The 12709-nt window shown below is 51.8% G+C and overlaps 6 protein-coding genes across 6 annotated transcripts; 3 read left to right on the forward strand and 3 right to left on the reverse strand.

Moving 5' to 3' along the window:
* Positions 1-289: 289 nt before the first annotated feature.
* On the reverse strand, positions 290-2739 carry PV08_04625 (uncharacterized protein; the record flags this gene model as incomplete). The annotated part of the gene is made up of 2 exons (XM_016378970.1): positions 290-2569; positions 2626-2739. The coding sequence occupies 2 exons, from the start codon at positions 2737-2739 to the stop codon at positions 290-292; spliced, it is 2394 nt and encodes a 797-aa protein (XP_016237647.1).
* Positions 2740-3381: 642 nt separating this feature from the next.
* On the forward strand, positions 3382-5856 carry PV08_04626 (uncharacterized protein; the record flags this gene model as incomplete). Its single annotated transcript, XM_016378971.1, has 1 exon — positions 3382-5856. One exon carries the CDS (start codon positions 3382-3384, stop codon positions 5854-5856), a length of 2475 nt encoding a protein of 824 aa, XP_016237648.1.
* An 89-nt stretch (positions 5857-5945) lies between these two features.
* Positions 5946-6875, reverse strand: PV08_04627 (uncharacterized protein; the record flags this gene model as incomplete). The annotated part of the gene is made up of 1 exon (XM_016378972.1): positions 5946-6875. The coding sequence occupies one exon, from the start codon at positions 6873-6875 to the stop codon at positions 5946-5948; it is 930 nt and encodes a 309-aa protein (XP_016237649.1).
* Positions 6876-7604: 729 nt separating this feature from the next.
* Positions 7605-9380, forward strand: PV08_04628 (uncharacterized protein; the record flags this gene model as incomplete). The annotated part of the gene is made up of 3 exons (XM_016378973.1): positions 7605-8104; positions 8169-8991; positions 9090-9380. The coding sequence occupies 3 exons, from the start codon at positions 7605-7607 to the stop codon at positions 9378-9380; spliced, it is 1614 nt and encodes a 537-aa protein (XP_016237650.1).
* Positions 9381-10164: 784 nt separating this feature from the next.
* Positions 10165-10758, reverse strand: PV08_04629 (uncharacterized protein; the record flags this gene model as incomplete). The annotated part of the gene is made up of 1 exon (XM_016378974.1): positions 10165-10758. The coding sequence occupies one exon, from the start codon at positions 10756-10758 to the stop codon at positions 10165-10167; it is 594 nt and encodes a 197-aa protein (XP_016237651.1).
* A 719-nt stretch (positions 10759-11477) lies between these two features.
* Positions 11478-12630, forward strand: PV08_04630 (uncharacterized protein; the record flags this gene model as incomplete). The annotated part of the gene is made up of 2 exons (XM_016378975.1): positions 11478-11703; positions 11810-12630. The coding sequence occupies 2 exons, from the start codon at positions 11478-11480 to the stop codon at positions 12628-12630; spliced, it is 1047 nt and encodes a 348-aa protein (XP_016237652.1).
* Positions 12631-12709: the final 79 nt, after the last annotated feature.

Raw genomic sequence — 12709 nt, forward strand, 5'->3', positions numbered from 1 at the left:
ACAAGTAAGTAGCTCAGTTTGTCCAGGTGGCAAGTCTCCTCAGTAGGTACATGAAGTGCCTGATGCTTACATCACTTACTCTATACACTTGATATATGATACAATCCACGCAGTCGACCTGCCAGTCTTGTATTGCTTTGCGCCAATTTCGAACGATCAGGTTTCTGCGGTCTGGATCCAGCTCATCCTCATATCTTCTGGAGACAAGCTGATTAATGGAATGAAGCGGGAATAAATGTGACCTGATGCAGCCATAGTGAATATCGTATATCGCTCTGATCAACCCTGGTCAACGACCTAGGCTTCTATCAGAACCACCAAACCCCTCTCCAGGGCCAGTGCCAAATGCATCTCGTGCCCCATATGGCATGGGATTGCTGCTCTGACTTAAACCCGGGCCCACATACTCATTCGAAAGCATTAATCGATCGGGATCATTGCAAAAAGCTTCAAAGGTAGACGCGTCAGAAAATCCAAAGTCCTTGAAATTCTGCGTCCTGTCCATGGACCATTCGTTAGCGTCAAGTTGAGCCATCTCATGAAACAAAGCATCAATTTCGTCCCCATCGTAACTAGGAGATGTCGTGGCTCCCATGTTGGGGGGTTGTTGTGGAGCAGAGTTTCGTCCAACATTGGTCGATTGTAGCGACCCAGTCATATCGACGTTCATCAAACCGTAATCTAGTACTTCAGACCCAAGTCGTGGGGCGAGGTTTGCTGTGTGAGGGAGAGTAGGAGTTTCGTGGTATCCTTGTATGCTGGTTGGTCCTAGATTGCTTCTGACCGTAGAAGCATCGCTCATATCGACCTGAGATCCTGGTATATTGTTGGACCAGAAATCAATTCTTGAAAAAGGAGAGTTAACCGAGGCATTGGGCTGCGATCTCAATGACTGAGATGAAGCAGTGACTGTCCGTGTGAGGCGACTAGAACCCATTTCAGTCGGCCTTTCGCCCGTGTTAAACCCCGGCCAGACGTTCGAAAGCCGAGCCAGAACTTGCTGGTGGTCTTCAGACAGCGAGGTGGTTTCAGGTGGACTAGAGATGCTGGAAGGGAGGTATGGCAAGTGCGACATAGCTATCAGAATCGACGGAATTCCGCATTGAATGGAATTCCAGGCTTGGTCGAAGGCCTTCAGAGTTTGTAAGAACAGAAGTGTGCGTTCGAAACGCGTAGCCGGATCTGAGAACCTGGCAGCTACCGCAAGGTAGCATGTTTGCAAAAGCATCTGGTGAGGCGGCCGTTGTTCAATCGCGAACACGGAAAATGGGAACGTCTCTGCAAGGTCTTCCAATGTGCGATTACCGTTAAATACCGTAGGTTGATAATACCTTGGATTGATGAGACCTGTTGTGATCATAAGCAGGCGAGTCAATTGATTGAAACAGCTTCTTGCAAATGCAGGTTCTGGAGATGAAAATGTTTCAGGTCCCACTGCATTCCATGGCTCCCATTCTTCAATTCCGTCCTCATCAAGAAACTTCATGCCTCCTAGATCTTGGAGTCGCAACTGCGGTGGTCGCATGAGTTGCATGGAAATGATGCTATCCAGGACAAAACAGCCTTGTAATGTGCCTGGCCAATTATTTTGTTGACCAGGCGTGGCGGTATCGCTAACGAGATTTCCGCTCGCACTGGTGATATCGAGGTAAGCCCTTACTGCGAAACCTGACAACATCCAGGCAGAAGTCCATTTGCCCAATCCAACATCCAGCAGGGCTATGATCAGGAGAGCCTGCACATGTTCAATAGTAAATGGACCCTCTTCAGAAGGGATCAGGCTTCGTGCCGCAGACCGCATCTCATCAACAGACGGGCCGTTGTCGTTACTTGAGGATAGCTGTGCTCTTTGTTGCTTCGAATAGGCGCAAATAGCCCATAAACATGCGAGTTCGCAGTTCTCCAAAGGTCTACTATTGTAGTTCCTTGTATGCTCATGGAATCTTTTGAGAGTAAGAGACCTATCCAAGACAGGGAACCAACAATGGGTGTAGGTAAAGTAGTGGTGCAACAAGGTGGAAGAAGACTTTGGCAGTTGCAGGGCAGCAGCTGGTAAACTCGCTGATACAATTTGTTCGGAGCTGTTAACGTTTGGGTCATGAGACAACCTTTGAGCTTGAGGAACGGTGTTTCGAAAGTGCTCTGAAATATCCTTGACACAAAAGGCCGGTTTCAATACTCGACTGTCCGGGTCGTATGTCTCGGTACCGGAGCCGTCGTCTTCCTCGTTTCTTTTTCTTTTCAGAACAGGCGATGGCTGATCAACCTGGGAGAGTAGTCTTTCCAGATTCGACAAGATACTGGACTCTTTCCAAACATTATGAAGATTGTCACCGTGCTTCGGATGGTTCCATATTCGAAGAAGTTCGTCCTCATTCTCGAGCATTACTTGTCGCGCGGTCTCATCCAAGCCTGAGATCTTCTGCAGCATGACTGCCCATAGTTTCTCGATTCCACGCACATAGCCTTCGGGCAACCCTCTCTTTTTATGTCCAGCAACGTAGAGGCATAGCTGTCCGGCATTGGCACAGTTTGAGCAGCGAGGTCGCAGCCCATCGCAACGATCTTTCTGTGTGTGAGTCAGCTTCGACAAGATTGTTCAGATGCCTTGGTTTAACTACTCACTCTTGCGCGACAACGAGTGCAGGCTCGAGAGACTCTTGTCCGCCCGCCAGCAGCCTCATCAGGATCGTTAGGGCGAGTCGTTCTGCTTCGGGGATCAACGTCGTTCGCATCCATCACAGCATGGCCGCTGCATGCCAGCCATGGTCAGAAACTCTGGCCAACGGAGTGAGTTTCGAAGAGGCTGTAGAGGCCGACCAAGGGTTTTGCGAGGTTGGGGGACATGGATGGCGCGGAGACGAATATTAATAAGTGGGAGGCATCGGAAGCTGCACTCCAGCACCCGCGGGGAAGGTCTACGCCTAGTGAGCCTAGTGAGCCTAGTAAGCCTGCGCCCATCTTAGGGCGGAGACTACCCGTGAGACGTAAATATGCTGGGATTGTGCGGTAGATGATGGCGCCTATAAGATTGCAATCCGGGGCTAGTTTCAAGCCTACCAGGTAGGTAGTGGGCCCCCACAAAACTTGGCCCGTTTCTTCCCATGTTGTTCCTCTCTCCTCTCAATGAACATATCGAATGCGATACCTTGAACACCTACTGTTACGCCAAACAGACCTTTCTTTTGAGCATGCTAGGCGATGTTCTGACCGCGCCAACACATTCGGCCCTTTGTTGATGCCAATGGCGCTGACCATCAAATCCTAAAAATTGCTATGGAAGGTGAGAGCAGCATCAGTCAACATGCAGAGCATGCTGCAGAACGCCAGTTTGCGGACCATGGCCCATCGGGGACAGCCACACCACATTTGATGAATACAATGTCTCCGAAAGAGCCGCCATTGATTTTGCCAGTTGAGCATGGGTCTCATTCGACACCAAGTCGTCCTATGATGACACCGACAACTGAGCCCGCACTGGAGGAACGACTATTCCACCCTGACGCTTCCATCGTCCTTATTGGAATTCGAGCTTCGGGCAAGAGATCTTTGGGGTTTATTGCGGCGACCGCTCTGGGCAGAAGGTTTGTGACTGAAGACCACTATTTCCAGAGCTTCAACGGTCTTTCTCGTCAAGAGTATCTCCGAATTCATGGAAGCGAGCAATTTCACAGACAGGACATTGCAACGTCAAAGCGAATGCTAGAGGAGAACCGATATGGATGTGTCATTGACTGTGGCCTGGGGAGTCTGACAAGTAGCCTTCAAGACTACCTAAGACTGCTCTGCCAGACAAATCCTGTTGTTTTCATTCTCAGAGACATGGACCGAATACAGGCATTGCTTAATCTGGATGATCGGTCCGCCAAACTGCTCGAGAATGGAAATTCCACACACAGGAAGTGCTCAAACTATGAATATTTCAACCTCGAGGACGATTCAATGGCCAGATCTACCGAACTGGACGATGCAGATCGGGCTTCACCTAACTATTCCTTCAAGCTTCGCCATGCACAGGCAGACTTTTCCTCGTTCGTACGCTTGATAACAGGAACGAGAGCGCAGCAGTCCAGCAACGATTCGCCCTTCTCCCTAGCTGTGCCTATTGAACAACGCACATACACTCACGCACTCGAGGTCAAACTCTCGACTTACATGGATGGGCAGATCGACTTTGCTGCCCTGGAATCTGCAGGCGATATTACAGAAATTTACGTTGACGTTTGGAATTCTACTGCGATGAGGTCCCTGAGCAAGCTAGTCGGGATGGCAAGAAGAGCACTTGATCTACCGATTTTGCTCTCTGTCACTACCACGCTTGCCGATGCAAGCAGCAACACCTACCTGGACATTCTCAGACATGGCTTTCGCTTGGGAGTCGAATACCTATCCGTCAATTTGGAACTTGATGACCATACCCTGGCGCACATCAAAGCAATGAAAGGCTATACAAAGCTTGTCGCTACCTATACCCCTAAAACTCCAACGAAGCAGGGATGGAAAGACCGCATCTGGAGGACAATGCTTGACAGAGCCGCCGCCGAAGGCTTCACTATGATCCGGTTCCTCAATGTGCCAAAATCACGATTAGATAACGACTCGCTCATATGGTTCTTGGAAGAAACGAGAAATATCCAACCCAAACCAATCATCTCGGCGTTCAATATTGGAGGACTGGGACGCACATCACAGATATTGAATCCAACGCTGACCTCTGTGACACATCCGTCCCTGCCACGTCCACAATTGCCCCAGTTCCAGCCTCTGCTATCCTCCAAGGAAATAACCGGTGCTCTATTCGACATTCATGTCTTTGACAGCCTCAAATTTTACGTCCTAGGTGCGAACGTATCCGGTTCACTATCGCCGGCGATGCATAATGCCGCATACGCATTTCACGGTCTCCGTCACAGCTGCATGACGAAGAACATAACATCATGGCAAGATGCGGAAGAGCTAGCCAAGGATGACAGCTTGTGCGGATTAAGTATCGTCCAGCCCTACAAGGTCAAAATATTCTCTCATTTGTCCTTGTGCAGCGGCCACGCAAGAGCCATCGGTGCTGTCAATACTATAGTGCCACTGCGAGCGGACACCTCGGGCAATGTCCCCGCCGTGGAGATTCAGGCACAGGAGAGGAATCGTGCCGGGGTCATCAAAGGTTGGTATGGAGAAAACACAGACTTTAGGGGCATAATGACATGCGTTAATCGAAGTCTCTCACCTCGCAATGCTATACAACCCAAATCCACAGCTCTTGTGGTCGGTGCAGGAGGAATGGCTCGAGCCGCTGTCTATGCTATGCTACAACTGGGATGCAAGAACATATTTATGTACAATAGAACGCTTTCGAATACGAGAGTCGTTGCTAATCATTTCAACGATTGGGCCAGGTCTCAAGTGAAAGCAAATGGGTCTGGGCTCACGCCATCAAATCCTGTCAAGGTGCTTGACTCAACAAGTGAGGAATGGCCCAGCGGGTTTTTCCCTCCCACCATCGTGGTGTCATGCGTTACGCATGAGCTGCTAGATGGGAGACCCGGAGCGGATTTTGAGTTACCAGAGTCATGGATGCAGTCACCCAGCGGAGGAGTTATCCTTGAAATGGCCTACATGACCAAAGAAACCCCTCTCGTCAAACAGATGAAGTCCTTCCGCGAGTTAACTGGCCGGCCGTGGGTCATTGTTGGCGGTATCGACGCTTTAATTGAGCAAGCGTTGGTCCAATTCGAAACCTTGACTGGCAGAAAGGCACCAAAACGTTATATGGCAAAGGCAGCGTGGGACACAATTCACCAGAATACCTCGTACCTTGTCGATGGCCAACAGTATTTCAGTGATCGGCTTGCAAGCTGAAGCAAAATTCTTTTATTTGCGGTGGGGTGGTATTTCCCCAGTAAACCATAAACCACATGCTCTCGGAGGATGACTCGAAATCCTTCAGATCAGTGTTGTGCCTTCATGCTATCCTGGATTTTCCGCCTTACGACATTTCTCAGCGTGTCATCGATTTCGAGGCCTGTCCACAAACCGGCTTGCGCAACGCCTTGTCCAATCATTGCTTCAATGCCTCCAATCAACTGCCAACCTGACTCCAATGCAAGTCGGGAGACGCCAGTGTCTGGAGACGGGTGATAGCACATTTCCAGCAAAGCACCCTTCTCCGTGCCATTGAGGAAGATCTCCAAGATCTCTCGGACCGTCTTTTCACTCTCAGTAACAGGCGGAAAGTCAGGAATCGCGCTCACAACGGCTGCTGGGGCCGGCACACTACGCGCTTGCTCGGTTGTTGATACGTAGATCAAATCATCTGCTGTTCCATTTCTGCGGCATTCTTGAAGCACAGAGTCGACCTCGCTGGCGTCTCGATTAATAATGTAAATCGGCGAACAGCCCAGAAATCGCTGCAAGGCATAAATGGCAGCTCTGCAGGTACCACCGCCACCAACAACCAAACCAGGTTTTCCGCGGTAATGCGGGTTGTCCACATTCGTGAAGAAGGCGTCTCGGATTCCCAGGCAGTCAGTATTAGTGCCGCAATAGATTCGAGAACCATCAGCAGCGGTTTTGAAGAAAATGGTGTTTATGGCACCAATGGTTTTGCCCTCCTCAGTCAACTCATCGAGGTACGGAATGACGGCGACTTTGAACGGCATCGTTACGCCACTGCCCATGCATTTTGCATCGTTTTTGAGGTACTTGATAAACCCGTCGAGGTCAGTTGACTCGTACAGGAGCTGAGCCCAGTTCTTCCCCGATGTCGAATATATGGCCCTGTGCAAATCCGGTGAGCGGGAATGAGCAATTGGATATCCGACCAAATACGCAACCCGGTCATAGGGCGAGGTGTCTGGCAGTGGAAGCAACTTGGCCATCACGACAGTCTTGGATATAATTGTGGCTTCGTTCAATGCTGAAAGGGGCGGACGGTGGTTGAGACGACAGGGCTGGACCAAAGAAGCCCCCGAAGATCGAACTACAGCTTCAATATGCAGTCTCAATTAGCGGCGAAGATGCATTCGACGGTGTTGATCCGGTTTCACCACGCCAATATCTGTCCTCGTGGCCTCGTGACGACAATTAGGGTGCTCTTAGCCGACGGAGACCATCCGATGCAGGTCTTGCTGACGCCTCGCTCGCCCTCCACCCTCCCCGCTAGGACGAGCACGGGGATACGAATTACCCCCTTTGTGTGGATAAGTTTTCTTCCGCCCTCAAATGCCGCCGCAGGGTAAAAATTTTCTGCGCGCTGACTCGCCGCGTCGTCGAGATTTTTCGCACAAACGTCAAGGATCCATTATTGCAGCTTTCCGAGTGTGCGCCTCGACGCAGTGCAATTAGTGATCCTTGTCATCTCGTCGAAGCTGGTGTTGTGGAGGAGGTGAGCCGGGGAAAGCATCGCTTGAGTTCTGCTCCGTCTCCTCGTGTCGAACTCCGCGATTCCAGATCTGGTGTATGACTCCGCGCAAAGTCCTTTACCGTGCTCCAGACTCCTCCCTATATTAAGGTCTTTCCCCGTGGGCTCGCTCACCTTGGAGCTTCTTGTCTTCCTCAGATCCCAACATCCTTCCCTTCCATTTTCTCACAGCCTAAAGCGAGTCACCATGGGTCTCCTTACTTTGGTCGAGGACCGCCCGACGCCGAAGAGCGTCTACAACTGGCGGGTTTATTTCTCTGCTGCCGTCGCCGGGTCTGCTGCCATGATGATCGGCTACGACAGCGCCTTCATTGGAGGCACTCTCGCATTGTCGTCTTTCAGAGAGGAGTTTGGCTTTGATACGATGTCCAAATCCCATGTCAACCTTGTCAGCGCCAACGTTGTGTCCTGCTACCAGGCGGGTGCCTTCTTCGGAGCATTCTTCGCCTATCCCGCCGGCCATTTCCTAGGTCGCAAGATTGGTCTCCTCATTTCCGCTACTGTCTTTATTCTCGGTGCTGGGCTCATGCTGGGCGCCAACCACGAGCGCGGTCTTGGGTTGATCTACGGTGGTCGAGTCCTTGCTGGCCTTGGAATCGGCGCTGCATCCAATCTGTCTCCTATTTACTGCTCGGAGATTGCTCCTCCCGCCATTCGAGGGCGTCTGGTCGGGCTGTACGAACTTTCGTAAGTCTCAAACCCGCTTCAACCGAGTATTTTTCGACCGTGCGACTAACATTTTCATGATTAGATGGCAGATTGGCGGTCTCGTCGGGTTCTGGATCAACTACGGTGTCAACGAGAATCTTGCTCCGTCCAAGACGCAATGGCTTATCCCCTTTGGCGTTCAACTCATTCCTGCTGGATTACTGCTCGCAGGTGCGGTTATCATCAAAGAGTCGCCGCGTTGGCTCTTCACGCGCAACCGCCGCGAAGAAGCAATCAAAACACTGTGCTGGCTGCGTCAGCTCCCTGCCGACCATGTCTACATGCAAGAGGAAATCATGGCTGTCGACAACGCGATTGAACACCAACGCACCACTGTCGGTCTCGGCTTTTGGCACCCGTTCCGAGCTGTCTACAGCAACCGCCAGACTACCTATCGCTTTCTCCTGGGTGGTTCGCTCTTCCTGTGGCAGAACGCCACCGGAATCAACGCCATCAACTACTACTCACCCACGGTGTTCAAATCCATCGGTGTCCACGGCACGAACACGTCTCTTCTGACGACCGGAATCTTCGGTGTCATCAAGACCACGCTCACCTTGGTCTGGCTCTTTTTCTTGATCGACAAGCTGGGTCGCCGCACGTTGCTGATCTGGGGTGCTTTCCTGGGAGGATTGTGCATGTGGTACATCGGCGGGTACATCGCCATTGCGGACCCTTCGTCCAAATCCAGCACGGATTCTTCCATGTCAGGCGGAGGCATCTCGGCCATGTTCTTCTTCTATCTCTGGACAGCCATCTACTCACCGTCTTGGAACGGCACACCTTGGGTTCTCAACTCTGAGATGTTCGATCAGGGTGTGCGCACCCTCGCACAGGCCTTTGCTGCTGCGAACAACTGGTTCTGGGTAAGTTTTTTCCCTCCTCGTTCTCATCACCCACTTCCCCGGCAAAAAATTGTCGCAAAAAGGTCCTCAATGCTAACGTTTCGTGTCTTCAATGACAGAACTTCATCATCGCTCGCTTCACCCCACAAATGTTCGCCACAATGTCTTATGGCGTGTACTTCTTCTTCGCATCCCTCATGCTCATTGCCGCCGTCTATGTCTTTTTCCTTATCCCCGAGACCAAGGGTGTCCCTCTTGAGGCCATGGACCGCCTCTTCAGCCGAGAGTACCCGGCCAGAAAGGCACACAAGGCGGTGCTGGAGGAACTGCGCATCAAGAACCAAGAATTCCGAAGGTTGAGCATCCACGAAGAAAAGACGATTGTTGAGCAGCACGAGGAGAGAGTCTAGGCCTCCTGCGAGCCGATGGGAGTTCTGGTTGGCATACCGCAGTAGAATATTTACGGAACATGTTGGTTGGGGCGAGAGATGGTTTTATAGGTTATTACTGCTGGGCCTTTCATCCAGTCCACGATTTAAACCACATCATGCTATCTACCTAGGTGTCAGGTAAACAATTCAGAAGAATTTAAAGATGGCACTCAAGAAGAATGAGTTCAAGATTTGTTATTCCTTACCTCACAAATCAGCCACTGTTTTTTCTCCTTGTTCTGACGATGGAACAGCCTCTTTTTGTTTTCGATACTACAGCCCCTATTCCTGGTGGTTGAGAACCATGGTTCGTTTTCGTGGGTGCCACGACCCATCTCACTGTACGTTACATGTGTAGGTACCTAAGTAACATCAGAAGGTAACTTCTTAAAACTCTCCATGGTTTTGCTCATACAACTGCCATCATACACACATAAATCATGTAATTCTCATGTCAGTAGTTAGTTAAAGTTCTCCTTTTCGACGAATCTTTAGAGCTTTTCTCCCTTTGCGTGGCCGGCTCTTCTTCACAGTCAAATTGATTCCACTTGACTCTGCTTCGGCACGATCCAACTTTCAATCTCCCGACCGTGATGCCAGTCAACAACCAACCCCCTTCAGCCATCTCTCCCACTCCCGAACTCTCCCAATTTGACATGATCGCCGCCACTTGAAGCCCCGTTTGCCCTTCTGCCCTTGCCCACCGCTGTACCAATGGCTTACCTGGGGACCGAGCACTCCCTCACTGCTCACCGCTCGCCGGTCACGCAGCAGCAGCAGCGGCGGCGGCGGCGGCGGCGGCGGCGGCATCCTCCGCGTCCCACTTTTGCGCCCAAAACTCCAGAGCGGCAATGTACCCGTACGCGCCCAGTCCCATGATGATGCCGACGGCCTTGTCGCTGAAATAGCTGTGGCTGCGCCACGGCTCGCGGGCGTGCACGTTGGAAATGTGCAGCTCGACGAACGGGAAGGACGTGGCCAGCAGCGCGTCTCGGATCGCGACGCTCGTGTGCGTGAACGCCGCGGGGTTGATGATGACGGCGGTGCGTTCTTTTTGTTCTTGTCCCGCCTGTGTCGTGGAACCGTCACCACTTCCGGCGGCGGGTGCGACGGTGGGGATGAAATGAGAATGCAAAAAGTCGATGATGGCCCCTTCGTGGTTCGACTGGAAGGGGACGACGGTGACCCCCAGAGCCTGCGCGCGCGACGTCACGTTGTCCAACACCTGCGCGAGGGTCGTGGACCCGTAGATCCCCGGTTCGCGCGTCCCGAGGAGGTTGAGGTTCGAACCGTTGATGAGGAGGATTTTGCGTGGTGGTCGTGGTGGGCCACCGTCTTGCGAGAGAGAGGAGGCCATTGTGATTTGGTTGTCAATCCCAACACTTGGCGGGTGAGATGGGTGCCGGTTATGAATGCCTCTTGGACGGCCTGCCTCAAAAGGTACCTGTGTACGTAGTACGTGGACGAGGTTATGTAGAGAGGTATGTATGGTCCTAACGAATACCTTACGTTCGGGTGATGGATGGAGTTTTTGTTGTAAGAGGTCGAAACAAAGACTTCCGAGTGAGAATAATTAACTTAGAACGAGAGAAATGTCCACCTGGTGGTCATCGGAGCTCACAGTCTTATGCCTACGGATATAGCGTGAAAGGTTCCAATCATGTGTTTCCCATTACTTTACTGTGAACATGGCAGACGAAAAGGAATCCAAATCCCCGCGTCCATCCATAAATTCCACGGAGCCCAAGAAGTGGAGAGAGAGAGAGAGAGAGCGCGCGCGGGATTGGGACGGATCATCGGCCGGCAGAAAACTCGCCCGATAAATCAAATCAATCCATGGAGCGGCTCCAACTTTTTGCCCAAACCCTGATGCATCCATCATCCACCGCCGACCGGGACCGACAGTAAGCGATAGCCGCAATTCACAACAAGCCACGGTCGGGAAAAACGGCTTACGGGCAACGACCGACACAGCTTCCAGCGGTTCATCCCCCCCAGTAGACAATACCCTACGTACGGGCTTAACTCGCATGTGACTTTGAGAGAGAGACGCCATACACACACATACTCGCCAAGATGGCCGGATCAGATCAGTACGATGTTTCAGACACAGAATTGACCGAGATCTACGCATTCGCCATTCAGCTCGGCAAGGATGCCGGGGCCATCTTACTCGATAGTCTTCACCAGCGACGACATGATGGTGCGGAAGACGCCGGGACACAAGGCTCCAAGGTTCCAGAGGAGCTGGTCATGGAGGAAAAGCTAAACTCCGTGGACATTGTCACCAAAACCGACAACGGTACGTACCAGCTTGCGAAGAATGACCTGATCAAAAAGGAAAGACAGAGAGTCAGAGAGACTGACTGGCTGACTGACTGACTGACTGGGTACGCGTGCGTCTGCAGAAGTCGAAGAATTCATTCATTCAAGCATCCACAAACGATATCCTTCGCACTCTTTCATCGGCGAGGAAACGTACTCCAAGGGCTCGTCGAAAGAGTATCTTGTCAAGAACGACCCGACGTGGATCGTCGACCCTCTCGACGGGACGGTCAACTTCACACACTGTTTCCCCATGTTTTGCGTGAGCATCGCTTTGGTGGTCAACCAGAAACCCGTCATTGGGGTCATCTGCGCGCCGCTGCTAAACCAAACATTCTCGGCATGTCGAGGAAAAGGGGCGTGGTTGAACGAAACGACTAAGCTGCCGCTGCTAGGGTCACGGGGAGTAGGGCCAATTCCGAAGAACGCGCCGTCCAAGTGTATATTCTCGTGCGAGTGGGGAAAGGACAGAAGAGACAGGCCGGATGGCAACCTGCACCGGAAGGTTGATAGTTTCATTAACATGGCGGCAGAGATCGGGGGTCGGGACGGCAAAGGAGGCATGGTGCACGGCGTGAGGAGCCTCGGAAGTGCCACTTTGGATCTAGCGTATACTGCCATGGGCGCCTTTGATATCTGGTGGGAGGGCGGCTGCTGGGAGTGGGACGTCGCCGCTGGTATCTGTCTGTTGGAGGAAGCGGGCGGATTGATCACGACTGCTAACCCACCAGAGAATGTCGATACGGCAAAGATTGAAGAGGCGGGATTAGGTGGACGTTTGTATCTTGCCATCCGACCTGCTGCAGACACTGCGGGAGAGACAGGGCGAGAAGGTCAGGAAAGATTGGTCAGAGAAGTCTGGCGACGTGTACGGCATTTGGACTACTCAAGACCAGGAGCGTGAAGGGAAAGACGGTTTCTGTCGAAAGGAAAGACGTATATACACATATATTGAATTTTGTGAAAGGTAAACCCATGTCTGA

The sequence above is a fragment of the Exophiala spinifera genome (assembly GCF_000836115.1).
Source record: "Exophiala spinifera strain CBS 89968 unplaced genomic scaffold supercont1.3, whole genome shotgun sequence".
NCBI lineage: Eukaryota > Fungi > Ascomycota > Eurotiomycetes > Chaetothyriales > Herpotrichiellaceae > Exophiala > Exophiala spinifera.